At 42.3% G+C, this 25,392-nt stretch overlaps 1 protein-coding gene across 1 annotated transcript; it reads right to left on the bottom strand.

The window, feature by feature from the left end:
- Window positions 1–3,245: 3,245 nt before the first annotated feature.
- LOC121562329 (C-type lectin domain family 12 member B-like) lies at window positions 3,246–14,677 on the bottom strand. Its single transcript, XM_045216811.1, has 5 exons — window positions 14,366–14,677; window positions 4,433–4,534; window positions 4,047–4,226; window positions 3,596–3,925; window positions 3,246–3,474 (listed from the first exon to the last, which is right to left on the bottom strand). The coding sequence occupies exons 1-4, from the start codon at window positions 14,466–14,468 to the stop codon at window positions 3,771–3,773; spliced, it is 540 nt and encodes a 179-aa protein (XP_045072746.1). The 5' UTR covers window positions 14,469–14,677; the 3' UTR covers window positions 3,246–3,474; window positions 3,596–3,770.
- Window positions 14,678–25,392: the final 10,715 nt, after the last annotated feature.

Genomic DNA, 25,392 nt, shown 5'->3' on the forward strand with positions numbered 1-25,392 from the left:
GGACCAAAAGTTAATTGCTTTGCCACAGTTTTTGCAGTATTACTTTAGTGCCTTGTTACAAACAGGATGCATGTTTTGAAATATTTGTTATTATGTACAGGCTTCCTTCTTTTCACTCTGTCAATCAGTTTAGTAACTACAATGTTGTTGATCCATCCTCAGTTTTCTCCTTTCACAGACATTCAACTCTGTAACTGTTTTAATGTCACCATTGGCCTCAGGGTTTTCTTCCTCTCCGGCAACTGAGTTAGGAAGGACGCCTATATCTTTGTAGTGACTGTGGGTATTGATACACCATCCAAAGTGTAATTAATAACTTCACCATGCTCAAAGGGATATTTAAAACCTGCTTTATTTAATTTTCTTACCCATCTACCAATCAATGCCCTTCTTTGTGAGGCATTGGAAAACCTCCCTGGTCTTTGTGGTTGAATCTGTTTTTGAAATTCACTGCTCGACAGAGGGACCTTACAGATAATCGTACATGTGGGGTACAGAGATGAAGTAGTCATTCAAAAATGTTCATGTTAACCCTCCTGTTATGTTGTGGGTCAATTTGACCCGTTTCCACTTTTGCATTGTCTAAAATACTAGTTAACCACTCTTTTTCGCCATGAAATTACATGACTTTTCCTCATTTAGGGTCATGAACCTAACTGCAAAATGTGGACACACTGATGTGTTGTGGAATGTCTGTGTACATTTTGTATACAAACATGATGTTGTGGGTCATTTTGACCCGGAGGCTCATGTGTATATATATTTGCACAGGTGCAAAACAAAAAAGTGTCTTTGATGTATTTTGTTTTGACTGGTCCTGGTTGCACTTTTAGAATTGTGTTTGGGTTAAAAAGGGCTTTCCCAAGCTTCTCCTCAGTGTGAGAGCAGCAGGTCCCTGACACAGACACTCAAAAATGAGCTCCAAAGATTTTCAATCAATGAAGTCTTATCACAAATTCTGGACTGTGACAGTGAAAAAGAAGAAGAGGTTTCAGAGACAGAGGATATTTCAGAGATAGAGGACAATGCTGTTGATGATCCAGATTTTGTCTTCATTGAAGAGGATTCAGAGGAGGAGTCTGCCGTACCATCCCCTACATCAGATGAGAGACAGAGCATGCAACAAGCATCATCAAGAGAAGAGAAGACATGGAAGTCTAAAGATGGTCATATTGAATGGTCACCGTCACCACAACGAGGTCAAGGTAGACTCTCAGCTTCCAATGTAATAAAAATGGTTCCAGGACCTACACGATTTGCTGTCACTCGAGTCCATGACATACAATCAGCTTTTGAGCTCTTTTTACCCCAAGCAATAGAGAAGATTGTTCTGGACATGACCAACTTGGAGGGGAGCCGTGTGTTTCAAGAGAACTGGAAGCCACTGGATCGGATTGACTTGCATGCATACATTGGATTGCTCATATTAGCTGGAGTCTACCGGTCAAACGGAGAAGCAACGGCCAGCCTGTGGAATGAAGAGAATGGAAGGCCAATATTTCGGGCAACAATGTCTCTACAAGAATTCCACATAATTTCTCGGGTGATTCGGCTTTGATAACCGTGATACCAGACCGGGTCGACGTGAAAGAGACAAACTAGCTGCAATCAGAGATGTATGGGATAAATGGGTGGAAATTCTACCGTTACTGTACAATCCCAGTCCTCATGTTACAGTTGATGAACGCCTTGTTCCATTCAGAGGACGTTGTCCCTTCAGACAGTATATGCCAAACAAGCCTGCAAAATATGGCATCAAAATATGGGCAGCATGTGATGCCACATCAAGCTATGCATGGAATATGCAAGTTTACACTGGGGAAGCCACCCGGCGGAGTGCCTGAGAAAAACCAGGGGATGCGGGTGGTGCTGGACATGAGTGAAGGGCTGCAAGGTCATAACATCACGTGTGACAACTTCTTCACATCCTACCGCCTTGGTGTTGAACTACAGAAGAGAAAGCTGACCATGGTTGGAACAATCAGAAAAAACAAACCTGAACTTCCCAGTGAGCTTCTGAAAATGCAGGGCAGAACTGTGCATTCCTCTAAATTTGCTTTCTCTGAAAATGCAACTGTTGTTTCATACTGCCCAAAGAAGAACAAGAATGTTCTTGTAATGAGCACAATGCACAAAGATGCATCGCTGAGTGCAAGAGAGGACATCAAGCCACAAATAATACTGGACTACAATTCCACCAAAGGAGGAGTTGACAATTTGGATAAAGTCACAGCAACATATAGTTGTCAGCGCATGACTGCCCGCTGGCCTTTGGTGATTTTCTACAACATTGTGGATGTGTCTGCTTACAATGCCTATGTCCTGTGGACTGAAATCAACCAGCAATGGAATGGTGGCAAATTGTACCGACGCCGGCTTTTCCTAGAGGAGCTCGGCAAAGCTCTCATCACTCCCAAGATCCAGAGGAGAGTCCGGCCTCCTCGGTCGACAGCAGCTGCATCTGCCGTCCAGAAAATTCAAGCTGGACCATCAACACATGCCTCCAATCAACCAGAAATGGATCCAGTGGATACAGGCAGTGGCAAGAAACGGAAAAGATGCCAGCTCTGCCCCCCTCGACAAGACAGTAAAACAAGCACCACTTGTGTAGAATGCAATAAATACATCTGCAGAAAGCACACACACACATTGTGTTCAACATGTAGAGAGAAAGACTGAAGGGATAATATGGACCAATAGGGGGAAAAAACCTACTTGGGGAAACTGAAAAATCTTGTTTGTGAGAAAGGAAATATGTTTAACAAATAGTTCTTAAATATTGTTTAAAAAAAATAAAAAGTATTGTATTTCTTCTTTCTGAAATGTCTGATAAGACAAAATAAAGTTGTTTCTGTTTTTACTTAATTCTTTGACTGTCTTGAGTGTGTTTAAACTGTGCGGGTCAATTTGACCCGTAACATAATGGATGTAAATTTTTTTCCAGCAAAGCACAAGGGTTAATTAAACACTAGTATTTAACACAGAGTTAGTCTATGCAACTTATTATGTGTCAAGGTTAAGCAAATGTTTTCTCCTGAACTTATTTAGGCTTGCCATAACAAAGGGGTTGAATACTTACTGACTCAATACATTTCAGCTTGAAATCTTTTATTAATTTGTAAAAAAAAATTGAAAAACATATTTCCACTTTGACATTATGGGTTATTGTGTGTAGGCCAGTGACAATAAAATCTCCATTTAATCCATTTTAAATTAATGCTGTAACACAACAAAATGTGGAAAAATTCAAGGGGTGTGAATACTTTCTGAAGGCACTGTAGTTGGCATCATGACGTTCAGAACGACCATCAACATGATAACTACAAGAGAGCGAGAGATAACTATATCTCACAGATCCAGCAACTGTTATATGAACATGGATAGTCCTGCCATGTTCCTTGGCCTGATGACCTGTGAGCGGACAGCACACAATTCTCACGTACACCACCACTAGGATCTCCTCTCCACCAATACCTGCAGTAGAAACAACAGAGTTAGACTGGCCACTCTCTCAGAACCTAGAGTATGAACAACACAGAGAATCAGTCCTACTCCTTACACTGTGGTCAGTGTAATTAGAGCAGTATTGTCTTACCTTTGGGTGGTCAGTGGGGTTCCGTCCACCCATTTCCAGGTCCCCTCAGTAACAGAGTCAGTCAGACCAATCCAGGCTTCACTGACAGCGTTCAACCCATTGATAAATGTCTGTTGTTGTGACAGAAAACAACATTGTTAATCTCTCTCTCTCTCTCCCTCCCTCACTCACTCACTCACTCACTCACTCGTTCCTTATCACTGTTTACGATAACCAGGTCTGCTCCTCTCTCCAGACAATCCTGTCTGCTCTTTTTCCAGGTTTTCTTCTCAGTAGAGATGAAGTAACAACTGGATTCAAACTTCTGCCAGCCTTCAGGACAGGTATAAACTACAAGAAAAAAAACATGAATTTTCATCTTATTATTCTGCACCTATTATTGAAGAATACAAACACAAGTTGACTGCATATTAGGCATGTGATGTTAGGATCATTGATTAGGTGAACTCACTCAGAATAGAGAACTTTCTCATGAGACCATCTCTCTCCTTTTGTATCTGGTCTCTCTCTTTAGTCAGGTTGTTGTAACTGGTCTGTAGCTGGTCTCTCTCTTTAGTCAGGTTGTTGTAACTGGTCTGTAGCTGGTCTCTCTCTGTAGTCACTTTGGTTTTATCTCCCATGCCTCTGTTATCTAGAAAGGATTGATACATATAGCTACTGGTGAAAAGGCCATTTCTTACTGCTACTGTAAGTGACAGGCGTTAAAAACTGTTTTGCTAGTTCCTTGAACATGTCTAACAGAGGAGGAATTTAGTTACACAGATAACAACATTCATCTGAATTTGGGACCTTGTGAAAGTCTGATATAGTGTAATGATTAGATAACAATACACTCACAGACTAGTCTCAGAGAGATGTTGAGAGTAACTTGTAGAACACACAGCATCCCAAAGCTCACAGCAACCATCCTGTAGAGTCTTATCCCTGGATCCTCAGGTCCTGAGGAAAGACACACTAATGTGAGAACACACATACACAACGTACCCATTCACACATACCCACACACGCACACTCACACACACACAAACAAACACACGTAGAAGAGGGTGGGGTTGGTACATGACCAGCTACAAGAGGACTGTTTCTCAATGCTGTTTTAGAGGAGGTTACCATATCAGTATGACATGTTAGAAGCACATAATTACATTAATACATCTAAATACACTGAAAACATACAGCTATTTGCATATTTACATTCAAGGTAAAATCATTATAAAAAAGTTCCACTGGGACTTGCTATCAATTAGCATTTTTCAGTGTTTTTGTGTCATGTGTAAGTCTTTGTCTTTGTGTGTGTGTGTGTGTGTGTGTGTGTGTGTGTGTATGTGACTTGAGACTTCTGTAGTTTAAATTATACTTTGTGGAAAGTAACAATTTTTCTGGGGGAAGAAATAGTTTATTTGGAGGTCACTATAACTTTTTGAATACAGATCCCCAAAAATGACAACTATTTAAAACTGTTTGAATACAGATCTGAGAGAGCAAACACTCAGTCGGGGTATCAACTTAGTAGAATACACAATGGGAATACACAATGGGAATACACAATGGGAATACACAATGGGAATACACAATGGGAATACACAATGGGAATACACAATGGGAATACACAATGGGAATACACAATGGGCCATTTGGAAATTAGGTTGTGCATCAGCAGTTTTTCTCTTGTTATGTCAGTCACTCTACTAGCCTTGTCAGCTAAACATTTCTAGATTGTCAGTTAGTCTAGCCAGCTATCTAAACTATTTGCAATCATGGCCGAATACCGACCGGGCACATAGGATGTGTTCCCAGGGGCCCTGGCCTCCAGGGGTTCCCCATTTACTTATTTTGTCACTCTCACTCATATATCATTAGCATGTCATAAGTCTTGACAAAATGTGTAGAATTGCAGGAAATGTGCTTTAAAAATGCAAAAATGTCTCTCCAGTCCATGGCAAAATTATTAGAATAGCAGATAGCTTGCTTTAAAACGGAAACATTTTCTCTACTCCTTATGGCAAAATGTGTAAAATGTCAGGAAATTAACTTTAAAAGTAAAAGGTATTGACTATTTGTTGAGGCAAAATCCCGATTTTACAAATTAAGAACACAGGTAGTGTAGACTAGCTAACCACCATATAGCCCACTAAAATATCAATTTTAGCGGCGCCGGAGAAGATGGCAGCCGTTTTACAGCCCTCTAACCAATTGTACTATTATGTGTGTTTTTCCTCGTTATTTGTCATTTATTTTGTACATAATGTTTCTGCCATCGTCTCTTATAACCAAAAAGAGCTTCTGGATATCAGGACAGCGATTACTCACCTCGTATTGGACAAATATTTTTTCTTCAACAAGGCGGCCGCGAAAGATATCCCACAGACACCCGACAAAGCCCAAATCCCCATCATTCGCATGAGGAAGAGACGGAAATATCGTAGACGTAGGTCGGGGTGCCTTGTAAGGATCCGACGGCGAGCGAGTAAACTGCCTCTGCCATCAATCCTATTAGCCAATCTTCAATCATTAGAGAACAAATTGGATGATTTAAGATTACGGTTATCCTACCAACGGGACATTAAAAACTGTAACATCTTATGTTTCACAGAGTCGTGGATGAACGACGAAATGGACAACATACAGCTAGCGGGCTATACGCTACATCGGCAGGATAGAACGGCTGACTCCGGTAAGACAAGGGGTGGCGGTCTGTGTATATTTGTAAACAACAGCTGGTGCACAAAATCAAATACTAAGGAGGTCTCGAGGTTTTGTTTGTCTGAGGTAGAGTATCTTAAGATAAGCTGTAGACCACACTATTTACCAAGAGAGTTTTCATCTATATTTTTCATAGCTGTCTATTTACCACCACAAACCAATGCTGGCACTAAGATTGCACTGAATGAGCTGTATAAATCAATAGGAAACCGCTCATCCAGAGGCAGTGCTCCTAGTGGCCGGGGACTTTAATGCAGGGAAACTTAAATCCGTTCTACCTAATTTCTACCAGCATGTTAAATGTGCAACCAGAGGAAAAAAAAACTCTAGACCACCTTTACTCCACACACAGAGACGCATACAAAGCTCTCCCTCGCCCTCCATTTGGCAAATCTGACCATAACTCTATCCTCCTGATTCCTGCTTATAAGCAAAAACTAAAGCAGGAAGCACCAGTGACTTCGGTTAATAAAAAAGTGGTCAGATGACGCAGATTCTAAGCTACAGGACTGTTTTGCTAGCACAGACTGGAACATGTTCCGGGATTCTTCAGATAGCATTGAGGAGTACACCACATCAGTCACTCGCTTCATCAATAAGTGCATCGATGATGTCGTCCCCACAGTGACCGTACGTACATACCCCAACCAGAAGCCATGGATTACAGGAAACATCCGCACTGAGCTAAAGGGTAGAGCTGCCGCTTTCAAGGAGCGGGAATCTAACCCGGACGCTTATAAGAAGTCCCGCTATGCCCTCCAACGAACCATCAAACAGGCAAAGAGTCAATACAGGGCTAAGATTGAATCGTACTACACCGGCTCTGACGCTCGTCGGATGTGGCAGGGCTTGAAAACTATTACAGACTACAAAGGGAAGCACAGCCGCGAGCTGCCCAGTGACACAAGACTTCCAGACGAGCTAAACCACTTCTATACTCGCTTCGAGGCAAGCAACACTGATGCATGCATGAGAGCACCAGCTGTTTCGGAGGACTATGTGATCACGCTCTCCGTGGCCGATGTGAGTAAGACTTTTAAGCAGGTCAACATTCACAAGGCCGCAGGGCCAGACGGCTACCAGGACGTGTACTCCGAGCATGTGCTGACCAACTGGCAAGTGTCTTCACTGACATTTTCAACATGTCCCTGACTGAGTCTGTAATACCAACATGTTTCAAGCAGACCACCATAGTCCCCGTGCCCAAGGACACTAAGATAACCTGCCTAAATGACTACCGACCCGTAGCACTGACGTCTGTAGCCATGAAGTGCTTTGAAAGGCTGGTCATGGCTCACATCAACACCATTTTCCCAGAAACCCTAGACCCACTCCAATTTGCATACCACCCCAACAGATCCACAGATGATGCAATCTCTATTGCACTCCACACTGCCCTTTCCCACCTGGACAAGAGGAACACCTACGTGAGAATGCTATTCATTGACTACAGCTCAGCATTCAACACCATAGTGCCCTCAAAGGTCATCACTAAGCTAAGGATCCTGGGACTATACACCTCGCTCTGCAACTGGATCCTGGACTTCCTGACGGGCTGCCCCCAGGTGGTAAGGGTAGGTAACAACACATCTGCCACACTGATCCTCAACACGGGGGCCCTTCAGGGGTGCGTGCTCAGTCCCCTCCTGTACTCCCTGTTTTCCCCACTGTTCCCAACATTTTCACTCAACAACTGTAGTTTAGACATGTTTGTGATCTAACTAACCCACAATCCTAATATTTGTGTAAACTCTTCACAGTTGTGTTCCGTGTGTGTAACTGAGTAGACTGACACCCCCTTTCATTGATCCACAATCCATAGGTAAGGCTGTACAGTGAAATAAAAGTATGCCCCGAGTCGTGGCTGAACAAGGACATGGTAAATATGAATCTAGCTGTTTTTTCTGTACACCGGCAGGACAGAACGGTGGTGGCAGGGAGGTGGTGTGTGTCTCTTTGTTAACAACATCTGGTGTTATCAAGGAAGTCTCAAGATTCTGCTCACCTGAATTAGAATACCTCATGATAATCTGTAGACCATAATATTTACCAAGAGAGTTTTCATCTATATTTTTTGTAGCTGTGTATTTACCACCACAAACCGATGCTGGCACTAAGACCTCACTCAAGGAGCTGTATATGGCCATTAGCAAACAAGAAAATGCTCACCCAGAGGTGGCACTCCTAGTGGCCGTTGACTTTAATGCAGGAAAACTTTAGTCTGTTTTACCTAATTTCTACTTGCACGTCACCTGTGCAACTGGAACTGAAAAATCTCTAAATCACCTTTACTCCACACACCGAGACACATACAAAGCTCTCCCTTGCCCTCCATTTGGCAAATCTGACCATAACTCTATCCTCCTGATTCTTGCCTACAAGCAATAACTAAAACAGGAAGTACCAATCACGCGCTCAATACAGAAGTGGTGCAATGAAGCGAATGTTAAGCTACAGGACTGTTTCTCTACGACAGACTGGAATATGTTCTGGGATTCACCCTATGGCTTTGAAGAATTTACCACATCAGTGACCAGCTTTATTAGTAAGTGCATCGACGACATCTTCCCCACATTGACCAGACGTACATATCCCAACCAGAAGCTATGGATTACAGGCAATATCGGCATTGGGCTAAAGGCTAGAGCTGCCACTTTCAAGGAGCGGGACACTAATCCAGACCCTTATAAGAAATCCCGCTACCTCCTACGATGAACCATCAAACAGGCAAAGCTTCAATACAGGACCAAAATCGAATCCTACTACACAGGTTCTGACGCTCGTTGGATGTGGCAGGACTTGCAAACTATTACAAAGGGAAACCCAGCAGTGATTTGTCCAGTGACGCGAGCCTACCAGACAAGCTAGTTACACTATATATACAAAAGTATGTGGACTCCCCTTCAAATCAGTAGATTTGGCTATTTCAGACACACCCGTTGCTGACAGGTGTATAAAATTGAGCACACAGCCATGCAATCTCCATAGAAAAAACACTGGCAGTAGAAAGGCCTTACCGAAGAGCTCAGTGACTTTCAATGTGGCACCATCATAGGATGCCACCTTTCCAACAAGTCAGTCAAATTTCTGCCCGGCTAGAGCTGCCCCGGTCAACTGTGAGTGCTATTATTGTAAAGTGGAAATGTATAGGAGCAACAACGTCTCAGCTGTGAAGTGGTAGGCCACACAAGCTCACAGAATGGGACCGCCGAGTGCTGAAGCGCGTAAAAATTGTCTATCCTCAGTCCAAACTGCCTCTGGAAGCAACATCAGTACAATAGCAGCCGCACAGAAGCCTAAGATCACCATGTGCAATGCCAAGCGTCGGCTAAAGTGCTGTAAAGCTCGCCGTCATTGGACTATGGAGCAGTGGAAACGTGTTCTCTGGAGTGATGAATCACGCTTCACCATCTGGCAGTCCGACGGACAAATCTGGGTTTGGCGGATAACAAGAGAACGCTACCTGCCCGAATAAATAGTGCCAACTGTAAAGTTGGGTGGAGGAAGAATAATGGTCTGGGACGTTTTTTTATGTTTCGGGCTAGGCCCATTAGTTCCAGTGAAGGGAAATCTTAACGCTACAGCATACTATGACATTCTAGACGATTCTGTGCTTCCAACTTTGGGGCAAAAGTTTGGGGAAGGCCCTTTGCTGTTTTAGCATGACAATGACCCTGTGCACAAAGCGAGGTCCATACAGAAATGGTTTGTCGAGATCGGTGTGGAAGAACTTGACTGACCTGCACAGAGTCCTGAACTCAATCCAAATGAACACCTTTGGGATGAATTGGAATGCCGACTGCAAGCCAGGCATAATCGCCTAACATCCGTGCCTGATCTCACTAATGCTCTTGTGGCTGAATGGAAGCAAGTCCCCGCAGCAATGTTCCAACATCTAGTGGAAAGTCTTCCCAGAAGAGTGGAGGCTGTTACAGCAGCAAAGGTGGGACAAACTCCATATTAATGCCCATGATTTTAGAATGAGATGTTCGACAAGCAGGTGTCCACATACTTTTGGTAATGTAGTATACCTGCTATGCTTGCTTTGAGGCTAGCAACACTAAACCATGCAGGAGAGCACCAGCTGTTCCGGACTACTGTGTGATCACGCTCTCCATGACTAAGACCTTTAAACAGGTTAGCATTCACAGACAAATTACCAGGACGCATACTCAGAGCATGCGCTGAGCAACTGGAAAGTGTTTCAATGACATTTTCAACCTCTCCCTGACCCAGTCTGTAATACCTACATGTTTCAAGCAGACCACCATAGTCCCTGCGCCCAAGAATGCCTAATTAAACTGTCTAAATGACTATCGCCCTGTAGCACTCACACCTGTAGCCATGAAATTATGTGAAAGGCTGGTCATGGCTCAGTTCAACACCATCATCCCAAACACCTTGGACCCACTCCAATTCGCATACCTCCCCACAGATCCACAGATGATACAATCTCTATGCTCGTCATTGACTTCAGCTCAGAGTTCAACACCATAGTGCCCTCCAAGCTCAACACTAAACTAAGGACCCTGGGATTAAACAACTCCCTCTGCAACTGGATCCTAGATTTCCTGACGGGCTGCCCCCAGGTGGTGAGGGTAGGCAACAACATATCCGCCACACTGACCCTCAACATGGGGTCCCTCAGGGGTGCATGCTCAGTCCCTTTCTGTACTCTTTGTTCACCCATGACTGGGTGGCCGCGACCAACTCCAACACCATCATTAAGTTTGCCGATGACACAACGGTGGTAGGCCTGATCACCTACGACGATGAGACGGCCTACAGCGAGGAGGTCAGAGACCTGGCAGTGTGGTGCCAAGATTAGTTTTGTTTTATTTCATACGATCAGTTACGAGTTTTGTAAATGTTTTCATTGTGTTTTGTTTAGAGTGCTCCATGTCAGCAATGAGCATGTTTCTGGTTTCTCTGTCCTGTTAACATTGACGGAGAGTTTGTGCCAGAGCATGCATAGATGTAGGCTAACTGGCCTGCTGCGTGCAAGTGTAGGTAAGTGCCATTTGGGGATGTCTGATTTCTGATTGCTTTAACTCACCATCACTAATAAGCTGAGCTTCTCAGTATTTTTGTTTCTCTCCGCACACAGTAAGTCAAAGAAGTCAGTATTATTGAATTTCAGTTGTGAATGTTAGTTCCTCAAAGTATTTAAAAAATATTTCCAACACTCTCCCTTTCGATAAACACCAGTCCACTGTGTGAAACAGCAAAATGTCATGTCCTGAAGATAGCATATATCCAGTAGAAATGTCATAAAATACCTGAACACATCTCCCTTTGCGTGAAAACAGCTGCGTCTCTCCCGAGCTTACTGGCACAAAAAACTCTGAGGGCCCGGAATAGGCTAGTTGATTAAATGTTGCAAGTTCGCTGGCGTCAGCTTCCGGCCGGACCTCCATATATACAGTCATTGGGCCGGACCCAGTTGATTGATTTGATACAATGTTGCCCTTCACTAACTGATTGATTTGATACAACGTTGCACTTCACTAGTGATAGCGCAAGTCAAGACTGAAAGGGAGGCAGACAGGCAGAGTAAAGAGATTAATGAGATTGAAAGAACCTGCATTTTCATCAGGATATTTTCTGTTTTTATTTGTGGGGTTTATTCATTTTTACTTAGTTGACAATGGAAGTTATACTACTGCTACATTGGCCTATAGGCTATATTGCTTAGTTCCATGCGCTAATTTATTAAGCCAATCAAGGTGTATCAATGTGTCCATTTGGCAGAGGCTGGTTGATTTTGAGAAACAAAAACTTTATTGAAATTAAACTGTTCCACGAAAATACACATGAAAATCAGAACTGGTACGCAGATCAGTAGAAATGCTAGGGTAAACTTCCTCAAACTTGAAACTCACGCGCCACAAAAGAATAGACCGTTGTGAACAGGGTGCACATTTCTTTGTACTACATAATTACAATGGGTGTGTTTTTGTGTGTCAAAAATATTGAAACATTTCTGGAATTGTGATACTTGCTTTGTCATTACCTAACTACATTGTGATAATAAAATCTATACTGTATATCTGCTCCATGGGCCCTGGTAAAAAATAGTGCATTAGAAAAGGGGAAGTCCCAAATGGCCCCCTATTCCATATATGGTGCACTACGTTTGAACAGACCCCTATGGGCCCTGGTCAAAGCAACTGTGCTAATAGGGAAGCATTTGGGACTATATTTTATTTTATTTTTTATTTTTTATTTAACCAGGTAAGCCAGTTGAGAACAGGTTCTCATTTACAACTGCGACCTGGCCAAGATAAAGCAAAGCAGTGCAATAAAAACAACACAGAGGTTACATATGGGGTAAAAAACATAAAGTCAAAAATACAACAGAAAATATATATACAGTGTGTGCAAATGTAGCAAGTTATGGAGGTAAGGCAATAAATAGGCTATAGTGCAAAATAATTACAATAATATTAACACTGGAATGCTAGATGTGCAAGAGATTATGTGCAAATAGAGATACTGGGGTGCAAAAGAGCAAAATAAATAACAATATAGGGATGAGGTAGTTGGGTGGGCTAATTTCAGATGGGCTGTGTACAGGTGCAGTGAACGGTAAGGTGCTCTGACAACTGATGCTTAAAGTTATTGAGGAAGATAAGAGTCTCCAGCTTCAGAGATTTTTGCAATTCGTTCCAGACATTGGCAGCAGAGAACTGGAAGGAATGGCGGCCAAAGGAGGTGTTGGCTTTGGGAATGACCAGTGAGATATGTGGTCCTCTGTAGCTCAACTGGTAGAGCACGGCGCTTGTAACGCCAAGGTAGTGGGTTCGATCCCCGGGACCACCCATACACAAAAATGTATGCACGCATGACTGTAAGTCGCTTTGGATAAAAGCGTCTGCTAAATGGCATATTATATTATATTATAGATATACCTGCTGGAGCGCAGACTACGGGTGGGTGCTGCTATGGTGACCAATGAGCTAAGATAAGGCGGGGATTTGCCTAGCAGTTATTTATAGATGGCCTGGAGCCAGTGGGTTTGACGACGAACATGTAGTGAGGACCAGCCAACAAGAGCGTACAGGTCACAGTGGTGGGTAGTGTATGGGGCTTTGGAGACAAAACGGATGGCACTGTGATAGACTACATCCAATTTGCTGAGTAGAGTGTTGGAGGCTATTTTGTAAATGACATCGCCGAAGTCAAGGATCGGTAGGATAGTCAGTTTTACGAGGGCATGTTTGGCAGCATGAGTGAAGTAGGCTTTGTTGCGAAATAGGAAGCCGATTCTAGATTTATATAGAGATTGAGGGTTGGCAGCAAATGTTTGCTCAAGCTTGCAGTCATCTCAAAATATGATAAACAGGAAGCTACTGTATGATTAAATTGCCAAAATTACACAATATAGCTGCAGCATGACTTAAAATGTGCAATTTGTGATTTCTAAATTAACGATATTTCCCCATTGATACTTGAAAATGTAACTTTTACTGTAAATGCCTCATGAGCTTAGTTGAAACGTCTAACCCCATCACGACCCAAAATATTAGCTTGTTTCACGATGAAATTGTAAACAAACACCATATAGCTTCAGATGGTTAAAACTATCATTTTGATCTCCTGGATGGTCAGTCCTTGCATACATATATCTCTCTATGAATTTGAGAGTGGTTATATTTTTCCAGCCCCGTCCCTCAGCTGTTTACCAAATACAGTGGCGGGGTGTCCCCTGTGTTGTTGTTTAAAAAGGTTATTTTCAATTGATCGTCTTTAAATAGTTCCAAATAGTTTCGATAAGTGAAGTAAAAAAATACATTGAATTGATACATTTTAGTGTACGTGACCCCAGCTGGTTTTGAACCACACGCTCTGTACCAACTGAACCACACAGAAGACAGAACTATTACGTGGTGTTAGTGAGTGAGTGAGTGTGTGTGTGTGTGTGTGTGTGTGTGTGTGTGTGTGTGTGTGTGTGTGTGTGTGTGTGTGTGTGTGTGTGTGTGTGTGCGTGCATGCGTTCCGTTGGTGCGTTCATAACTGCCGGCCTCCGCGTGTGAGAGAGAGAAAGATAGAGATCATTCTTTGTACCTGAGAGATGGGTCTCAGTCTTCACGCTCCTTGTTGCTCTGTTCCGGTTTTCTTCAGTAACTTTGTTTAATTCAATCACCTGTTTGTTGATGTAGCTGGCCATCTTAACGAACTGTACCGAATATCAATGATTACCCCAATCAATCAATTAATCAACTAATTCAGTCTGTCTGACCTCTTATAGTGTTAACTTACTTATGATTACCTTTCTAACTGACTCGTAATGGTAATATCTACTGAATGATTCTAACTTCAATGACCAGTAGTTGAGTAGCTGCTCTGATATGCGTCTCTATTGGTTCCTCTCTGATGTCTGTCTGTGGTGCACTGCAGTTGGTAGAATGTTTTAAGTATCCAATCACTTTAATATTTCGCAAGGCCTGTCTGTGGCATTGTTCATAAGGAAGTCACGTTATGTCTTGCACTCCGTGACTGGCCATCGATGTCCAAATAGGGTCCTTTCTTTCCATCTATGCTGTCTGTGTGTGACATCAGTGTGAGGAAATATTCAGAAGTGTGTTTAAGAAATCTGTCTGCATCTTTGTCAGAGGTTTTAAAGGGGAACTTCACAGACGTGCGTGCGTTGGTGGGTGCGTGCGGGTCTGCCTGCGAACAGTGTGTGTCCTCTAAGTTCTGTTCTGCCCTCTGCCTGTGTCCAACTGCAGGTCACACTTTTTAAAGATCCAATCACATTCAATCAGGAAGCTGGCAGACCTCAGAGGACATTGTTCCTTTATTTATTAATCTCTGCTTTTGTTTTTCTTGTTATAAAAGTGATTTATGAAAATAATGAATAAACTTATCAGAAACCCACATGGCAAATCACATGACATGTTGCTAATTAAAAGAGGTAGAGGGAGAGAGTGAGGTAGAGAGAGAGATTTTTGTAGAGCCTACATGCAATGTTACATAATGAACTGTACATCTTAACATTGACAACAGCTATTGAGTGATATATACCTACTTAGTTTTGTGTGCGTGCATGCGTGAGTGCATGCTTCCGTGTGTGTGTGTGTGTGTGTGTGTGTCAGCCTTTCTCTCCTACGTCTAGTTCAGAGTGCCATTCTACCAAAATATATAATCAGTCTTCAGAGTTCCTTAAACAGCAGTGACTACAAAGAGCCTTTTTCACAGATCGAGTACTCTGGAAAGGATCACCCATAGTCCCACCATTCTCCTTGGCCTGATGAACTGTAAGGTACCACCACACAGTTCTCCACTCCACCACCATTAGACTCTCCACTCCTCCAATACCTGCAGTAGAAACAACAGAGTTAGACTTGCCTCTCTCTCAGAACCTAGAGTATGAACAACACAGAGAATCAGTCCTACTCCTTACACTGTGGTCAGTGTTATTATAGAGCAGTAGTCTCTTAGCTTGGGGTGGTCAGTGTTATTAGAGCAGTAGTATCTTACCTTGGGGTGGTCAGTGTTATTATAGAGCAGTAGTCTCTTACCTTGGGGTGGTCAGTGTTATTAGAGCAGTAGTCTCTTACCTTGAGGTGGTCAGTGTTATTAGAGCAGTAATCTCTTACCTTGGGGTGGTCAGTGTTATTATAGAGCAGTAATCTCTTACCTTGGGGTGGTCAGTGTTATTATAGAGCAGTAATCTCTTACCTTGGGGTGGTCAGTGTTATTAGAGCAGTAGTCTCTTACCTTGGGGTGGTCAGTGTTATTATAGAGCAGTCGTCTCTTACCTTGGGGTGGTCAGTGTTATTATAGAGCAGTAGTCTCTTACCTTGGGGTGGTCAGTGTTATTAGAGCAGTAGTCTCTTACCTTGGGGTGGTCAGTGTTATTATAGAGCAGTAGTCTCCTACCTTGGGGTGGTCAGTGTTATTATAGAGCAGTAGTCTCTTACCTTGGGGTGGTCAGTGTTATTATAGAGCAGTAGTCTCTTACCTTGGGGTGGTCAGTGTTATTATAGAGCAGTAATCTCTTACCTTGGGGTGGTCAGTGTTATTATAGAGCAGTAGTCTCTTACCTTGGGGTGGTCAGTGTTATTATAGAGCAGTAGTCTCTTACCTTGGGGTGGTCAGTGTTATTATAGAGCAGTAGTCTCTTACCTTGGGGTGGTCAGTGTTATTAGAGCAGTAGTCTCTTACCTTGGGGTGGTCAGTGTTATTATAGAGCAGTAGTCTCTTACCTTGGTGGTCAGTGTTATTATAGAGCAGTCGTCTCTTACCTTGGGGTGGTCAGTGTTATTATAGAGCAGTAGTCTCTTACCTTGGGGTGGTCAGTGTTATTAGAGCAGTAGTCTCTTACCTTGGGGTGGTCAGTGTTATTATAGAGCAGTAGTCTCCTACCTTGGGGTGGTCAGTGTTATTATAGAGCAGTAGTCTCTTACCTTGGGGTGGTCAGTGTTATTATAGAGCAGTAGTATCTTACCTTGGGTGGTCAGTGTTATTATAGAGCAGTAGTCTCTTACCTTGGGGTGGTCAGTGTTATTAGAGCAGTATTCTCTTACCTTGGGGTGGTCAGTGTTATTATAGAGCAGTAGTCTCTTACCTTGGTGGTCAGTCTTATTATAGAGCAGTAGTCTCTTACCATGGGTGGTCAGTGTTATTAGAGCAGTAGTCTCTTACCTTGGGGTGGTCAGTGTTATTATAGAGCAGTAGTCTCCTACCTTGGGGTGGTCAGTGTTATTATAGAGCAGTAGTCTCTTACCTTGGGGTGGTCAGTGTTATTATAGAGCAGTAGTCTCTTACCTTGGGGTGGTCAGTGTTATTATAGAGCAGTAGTCTCTTACCTTGGGGTGGTCAGTGTTATTAGAGCAGTAGTCTCTTACCTTGGGGTGGTCAGTGTTATTATAGAGCAGTAGTCTCTTACCTTGGGGTGGTCAGTGTTATTAGAGCAGTAGTCTCTTACCTTGGGGTGGTCAGTGTTATTATAGAGCAGTAGTCTCTTACCTTGGTGGTCAGTGTTATTATAGAGCAGTAGTCTCTTACGTTGGGTGGCCAGTGTTATTAGAGCAGTAATCTCTTACCTTGGGTGGTCAGTGGTGTTCCGTCCACCCTTTTCCAGGTCCCCTCAGTAACAGTCAGTCAGACCAATCCAGGCTCTCTTATCGAGGTCAACTCCTGTTGGTGAGAAAGATACTGATATTGTCAACTGCAATAGGCTACATAAGTTACATACTGGAAGATACATTACTGACCAAGGGATGTTTGATACTCACTCACTCACTCACTCACTCACTCACACTCACACCTGTTCCTCCTTGCTGTTTATGATCACCAGGTCTGCTCCTCTCTTCAGACAATCCAGTCTGCTCTCCTCCCAGGTTTTCATCTCAGTAGACAGGAAGTAACAACTGCATCCCAACAGCCTCCAACCTTCTGGACAAGTTTTCCAGATTTTCCGACAATTAAAGAAATATACCTAATATGTGAAATATGTAAAAGGTGTGTATTGTACAAAATATTTTTTTTACATTGTCATTTAACTATTGGTGAATCCATGATTGATGTGCTCTGCACACAGTGTCCAAGTGCACACAGTGTCCACCCTGGACTCAGGAACAGACTTAACATGTTAAACGTAAATCTGGCTCCCTCCATTTAGTATGATATGTTACGTTCCACATGGTATGTATTAATTTGTGGATGTCCATTATCCATTTCGTATGATATGTTATGAATTTCACTTTGTTGTGGATAACGTTAGCTAGGTGGCTAGGTTGCTAACATAATCTAGGCTAGGGGTTAGGGATTAAGGTTAGGGTTTGGGGTTACGGTTAGGGAAATAGTTAGATAACATGCTAAGTATATAGTTACAAAGTAGCTAAAAAGTAGTAAGTATTTGGAAAGTTGCTAAGAAGTTAAAATACTAACGTTGCCCATGATGTGATTCACAATCTGTAGAAACGATGAGAATAGAAAGGTTCAGAACTTTTGTAAAACATCACAGTACGGTTGAAATATATATGGCAAATAGAAATCCTATATGGATGGTGTTAAGAGATAGATGGGAGGTATTGAATAGAGTTGAAGGATGGGACAAATAACAAATAGCAACAAATAATAACAAAGATAGCTAATAACGTAAGCATACTGTGTCCATAATAAGTATATAGGTTGTATGTTGGGAGCTTTTGGGAAAGAGCACAGTTAGAAAGATATGGCATATAGAAGCAAACCGGATGGACATCATGAAAATGATCGGAGAGGTTGAGAGTAGAAGTTCAGGAGTAAAAAAATAATAATATATATATATATATATATATATATATATATATATATATATATATATATATATATATAATAGAATTATTGTAAAATTAACTGTGTCCATAAGGTGTAGATAGTTAAGTATAGACCGGAAGTAGAGGCCTGGGCATTGTTGTTCACTAATTTACTCCAAGTAGGGAAAGGATGGCGGGGTTGAAAAGTAATAAAGGGGAGTATATATATATCAAAAACATGGGGGATTGGAAGTGATGCAGACAATTACATTGATAGAAGATACAATCTATCTGCAATATTAAGCTGATCCATCCCCCCCCCCAAAAAAATAAAAAAATAAAAAAATAAAGAAGATAAAATACTAAATTTGCCCATGATGTGATTCGAACACACAGCCTTTGGGTTGCTAGACATTCGCATCATACGGCCACCCATCCTCCTTCCTTTTATTTTTAGCTTAAATAACCTTCTGTATTATGTAACACCACCAAACGTAACATATCATAGTAATCTGAGTGTCACAGATTTACATTTACCATGTTACGTCTAGTCTTAGTGACTGACTTGACTACTTACCAAGCTCAGAGAGCCACTTCCCCAGCGCCACCTTCTCATTGGTCAGAACACTGACCCTGTCTCTCAACATGTCCCTGTCTTTATTTGTAACGCTCCTGTAACTGTTTTTTGTCTTCTGTTTCCTCTGACTGGTCTCTGTCCCTCAGTAACTGGCCTTTTTCCCTCTCTAGCTGGTTCATGTCCTTCCGACGCTGGTCTATCTCCTTCTGCAACTGGTCTCTCTCTGTATACAGGTCAGTGATACCACTACTGGTATCTGGCTGGTCTCTGTCTTGTGCCAGTCCAGTGGTGTTGTAACAGGCCTCTAACTGGTTTCTCTCTTCTTTAGAGCGGGCTGAAAAAGAAGAAGTTCCTGCATGCGATGCGTCCCAAATGACACCCTATTTCTTCTGTAGTGCACTACTTTCTACCAAAGCCCTATGTGCCCTGTTCAAAAGTAGTGCAATTTAAAGAGGATAGGGTGCCATTTGGGACACAGACCTGGCAGTGGTGTGTACAATGTACACCGTGTTCAGTGACTTACACAAGGCCAAGGGCACCAGTTACCGTAGTTACTACATTTTCCGTTGACAATGTCGACTTTCTTTTTTTCTTTTTTTTCTTTTTTTTTGTGTGTCAACAATATTGACAAACTACTGGTCCCACAAGCCATGTAAAGTAAAGTCTGAATTGTGATCCTTGCTTTGAGAGATCAGAACTACAGTGTGATATAAAATACATATCAGTCCTATGGGCCCTGGTTAAAAGTAATGCATTACAGTGCATTCAGAAAGTATTCAGACCCCCTTTCCTTTTTCCACATTTTGTTATGTTACAGCCTCATTCTAAAATTGATTAAATAAAAATGTTTCCTCATTAATCTACACACAATACCCCATAATGACAAAGCGAAAACAGGTTTGTAGAAATGTTTGTAAATTTCTTAAATATAGAAAACATATACCTTATTCACATAAGTATACAGAACCTTTGCTATTAGACTCGAAATTGTGCTCAGGTGCATCTTGTTTCCATTGTTGATCCTTGAGATGTTTCTACAACTTGATTGGAGTCCACTTGTGGTAAATTGATTGGACATGAGAGCAAAAACCAAGCCATGAGGTTGAAGGAATTATTAAAGCTCCGAGACAGGATTGTGTCGAGGCACAGATCTGGGGAAGGGTACCAAAACATTTCTGCAGTATTAAAGGTCCCCAAGAACACAGTGGCCTCCATCATTCTTAAATGGAAGATGTTTGGAACCACATAGTCTCTTCCTAGAGCTGGCACGCCTGGCCAAACTGATCAATCGGGGGAGAAGGACCTTGGTCAGGAGGCTATCAAGATGAGTAACGAACAGCAAAAGCACTAGCCTATTTCAATCCACAATGCCCCATAGTACAAAAGTTGACCTATCCTGTTGGTCAGCTTGTCGTTCTGTGCGAGAAATAAATATTATAGATTCTGAGACAGTTATGGGACAATATATCCCAAATTCATACAACCACCGTACATCAAAACACTTTTACTGGTATTGAAGCTGATGCAACAGATCTGACATTTTAGCTTAAAACATAAATAAATTATTATGCTATTTCTTCACATTATAAGTGCAGCAATACACACACAGCAGTAGGCTAAAAGCGCGATTGTTTCAACATGCTAATTATGTATGTACATTTACAAAGACTTATGTTTTTTCTGAACAGAATGGCTAGTGTTTTTCCATTTTCAAATCAATTTAACTGGTTATTTTGGTTCATGGCCATGGTGCCATAGCAGATGGAATTGGTGTCCCTGGCTGATTGGGCACTTTGAAGGCCAAATGGCCTTGCTCTTAAAATCACGAAATTCAAGGCCTGGTGTGCAATGTATGTGTGTGATAGAGAGTTTTCTTAGTTCTTACCTGAGCGATGCGTATCAGTCTTCATTCACTTTGCTCTGTTCTCATTTTCTTCAACAACCTCTTCATTGACGTAGTCATCCATTCTTAACTAACTGTATGATTACCTTTCTAACTGACTCCTAATGGTAACACCTACCGCATGATTACCTTTCTAACTGACTCCTAATGGTAATATCTACTGTATGATTACCTTTCTAACTGACTCCTAATGGTAATATCTACTGTATGATTACCTTTCTAACTGACTCCCTAATGGTAATATCTACTGTATGATTACCTTTCTAACTGACTCCTAATGGTAATATCTACTGTATGAATGTAACTTCGCTGACAAGAAGTTGAGTAGTTGGTCTGATCTGCATCTCTACCTGTTACCTCTGATCTCTGTCTGTGGTCCACTACAGTTGATATAATGTTGTAAGTATCCAATCACCTTCAATCAGGAAGTTAAACATGACAGGATATTCTAAACACAGTGATATAACATGATAGCTGCATGACAAGAAGTAGTGACGAGTGCAGCCTTTCATCCTATCACTTCATAAGGCCTGTTTGTGGTATCCCCAGCCTTCAAATGGAGTTCACATTATGGCTCTTACTCTCTCTCTATGCCAGCCACCGATGGCCATATAGGGGCCCTTTACTTTTATCTATGCTGTTTGTGTGTGACATCAGTGTGAAGAGTTATTCAGAGTTGTGTGTGGGAAATCTACGTCTGCATCTTAATCAGAAAAAGGGGGACTTCCACGTCTGCCTGTGTGTGTGTCTGCCTGCGTCCAGCGTGTATCCTCTCAGTACTGTTTGCCGTCCGTCTGTGTCCAACTGCAAGTCTCATTGTTTTAACGATCCAATCACATTAAATCAGGAAGCTGGTAACCCTGCTAGGACATTGTTCCTTTCTTACTCAATCTGAGCCTCAGATCATCTTCTTAAGAGAGATTTATGCTAATAATTGATCATGAAAAAAGCACAAGCTTTGGCAAATCACATAACATGTTTCTATTTAAAACAATTATTTTACAGATTACAGAGAGATGTTCAGCCTACATAGCAAATACTATGAGAGAGAGAGAGAGAGAGAGAGAGAGAGAGAGAGAGAGAGAGAGAGAGAGAGAGAGAGAGAGAGAGAGAGAGGGAGAGAGAGAGAGAGAGAGAGAGTAGAGAGAGAGAGAGAGAGAGAGAGAGAGAGAGAGAGAGAGAGAGAGAGAGAGAGAGAGAGAGAGAGAGAGAGAGAGAGAGAGAGAGAGAGAGAGAGAGAGAGAGAGAGAGAGAGAGAGAGAGAGAGAGAGAGAGAGAGAGAGAGAGAGAGAGAGAGAGAGAGAGAGAGAGAGAGAGAGAGAGAGAGAGAGAGAGAGAGAGAGAGAGAGAGAGAGAGAGAGAGAGAGAGAGAGAGAGATGCACTGTAGGGTGCTTTATGTGTGGCTGTCCTCCCACCACCAGCCTCCCTCTGTTGTCATGGTGTTGTTAAGTCACTTTCTCCCCAAATCCAGTGACGATTGACTAAACATGGTTGGTCATTCCATGTCCTTTACAGGAAGCCATGTTTCTGTGTTCAGCTCAACACAGTCCTCCTCCCCATTTGCTGGGTTGTCAACACCATTATCAGGCTGCTGAGGGTACCAGTAACTACAGGTTAAAAAAGACAGAGAAAATTAAATAATAAACATTGTATTTGTCACATGCGCCGAATACAACAGGTGTAGACTTTACCATGGAAATGCTTACTTACGGGTCCTAAGAAAAAAAAAAAAAAGTGCTAAATAAGAGAAAGGAAAATAGTAACACAATAAAAATAACAATAACGAGGCTATATTCAAGGAATACCGCTTTCCGAGAATTAATGTGGGGGTACGAGGTAGTTGAGGTAATTTAGTTAATATGTACATGTAGGTAGGGGGTAAAATGGTCTAGGCAATCAGGTTAGATAATAAACAGAACAGCAGCAGCGCATGAGAAAAGTGTGAAGGTGTGTCTATGTGTGAGTGTGTGTGTGTGTGTGTTTTGTGTGTGTGAGCGTATGTAGTGTGTGTGTGTGTTGGAGTGTCAGTGTAGTATGTGTGAGTCTAGTGAGGTTTATAGAGCCAGTGGAAGAGAGCTAGTTGAAGAGAGCCAGTGGAAGAGAGCCACTGGAGAGAGAGAGCCAGTGGCAGAGAGAGCCAGTGGAAGAGAGAGCCAGGGGAAGAGAGCCAGTGGAAGAGAGAGAGCCAGTGGAAGAGAGCCAGTGGAAGAGAGAGCCAGTGGAAGAGAGCCAGTGGAGGAGAGCCAGTGGAAGAGAGAGCCAGGGGAAGAGAGCCAGTGGAAGAGAGAGTCAGGGGGAAGAGAGCCAGTGGAAGAGAGAGCCAGGGGAAGGGAGCCAGTGGAAGAGAGAGCCAGTGGAAGAGAGCCAGTGGAAGAGAGCCAGTGCAAAAATCAACAACAAAAATGGGTCAATGTAAATAGTCAGACACTGTGGGTAGAAAACATCATCCTAAATTATAGACAGTTTTTTTTTGCTTTAAAATGAAGATACCTCTGACCAAGCATGGACCAACAACCAAAACTTTAGTTGTATTTTTGAATGCCATTTTCAAATGCAAATAGTACTTGGTTTCTATGCTATATCTTTAGTGCTTGTGGAATGACATCTATGAGTGGAAACAAGATTTGAAGCAATATGTAATTTTGTTAACAAGTCTCCATATCACACCAGGAGGGTCAAATCTCACCTTGTAGTCATTGGATTATGAACAACACAGAGAATCAGTCCTACTCCTTACACTGTGGTCAGTGTTATTAGAGCATACTCCTTACACTGTGGTCAGTGTTATTAGAGCAGTAGTCTCTTACCTTGGGGTGGTCGGTGGTGTGCTGTCCACCCATCTCCAGGTCCCCTCAGTAACAGAGTCAGTCAGACCAATCCAGGCTCTCTTATTGAGGCCAAAGAGAAACTCCTGTTGTTGATAAAGATACTGATATTGCCAACTGCAATAGGCTAAATGCGTTAAATACTGGAAGATATTACTGACCAAGGGATGTTTGATCATAACCCCCCATATCTCTCTCTCTCTCTCTTGCTCTCACCTGTTCCTTATCACTGTTTACGATGACCAGGTATGCTCCTCTCTCCAAACAGTCCTGTCTGCTCTCCTCCAGGTTTTAGTCTCAGTAGAGATTAAGTACCAACTGGAATCAAACTTCTGCCAGCCTTCAGGACAGGTTTGTTCTACAAGACAAAAACCTGAATTATTCATTCTGCACCTATTATTGAAGAATACAAATACATGTTGACTGCATATTAGGCATGTGATGTTAGGATCATTTATTAGGTAATCTCACTCAGATTAGATAACTTTCTCTTGAGATCATCTCTCTCCTTTTGTAGCTGGTCTCTCTCTTTAGTCAGGGTGTTATAACTGGTCTGTAGCTGGTCTCTCTCTGCAGACACGTTGGTTTTATCTCCCATGCCTCTGTTATCTAGAAAGGATTGATAGATATAGCTACTGGTGAAAAGGCCATTTCTTACTGCTACTGCTAAGTGGCAGGCGTTAAAACTGAAGGTCTAAACAGTCTGCTAAAAGTGGACAGAATATCTTGGATGTGGTTTGCTAGTTCCTTAATGTCTAACAGAGGAGGAAGTTAGTTACACAGATAACAACATTCATCTGAATTTGGGACCTTATGTAAAGTCTGATATAGTGTAATGATTAGATAACAATACACTCACAGACTAGTCTCAGGGAGATGTTGAGAGTAACTTGTAGAACACACAGCATCCCAAAGCTCACAGCAACCATCCTGTAGAGTCTTCTCCCTGAATCCTCAGGTCCTGAGGAGAGACACACTGATGTGAGAAAACACACACACAACGTTCCCATGCACACATACCCACACACACACACACCCACATACACAACGTTCCCATGCACACATACACGTACACACACACACAAACAAACACACGTAGACGAGGGTGGTGTTGGTCCATGAGCAGCTACAAGAGGACTGTTTCTCAATGTTGTTTTAGAGGAGGTTACCATATCAGTATGACATGTTAGAAGCACATAATTACATTAATACATCTAAATACACTGAAAACATACAGCTATTTGCATATTTACATTCAAGGTAAAATCATTATAAAAAACTGCTTCAAAAGCCGCTTTCAAGGAGCGGGACTGTAACCGGACGCTTATAAGAAATCCGCTATGCCCTCCAACGAACCATCAAACAGGCAAAGAGTCCAATACAGGGCTAAGATTGAATCGTATCACACCGGCTCTGAGCTCGTCGGATGTGGCAGGGCTTGAAAACTATTACAGACTACAAAGGGAAGCACAGCCGCGAGCTGCCCAGTGACAAGACATCCAGACGAGCTAAACCACTTGCTATGCTCGTCGAGGCAAGC

Source organism: Coregonus clupeaformis, unplaced genomic scaffold (genome assembly GCF_020615455.1).
Source record: "Coregonus clupeaformis isolate EN_2021a unplaced genomic scaffold, ASM2061545v1 scaf0808, whole genome shotgun sequence".
NCBI classification, from domain to species: domain Eukaryota; kingdom Metazoa; phylum Chordata; class Actinopteri; order Salmoniformes; family Salmonidae; genus Coregonus; species Coregonus clupeaformis.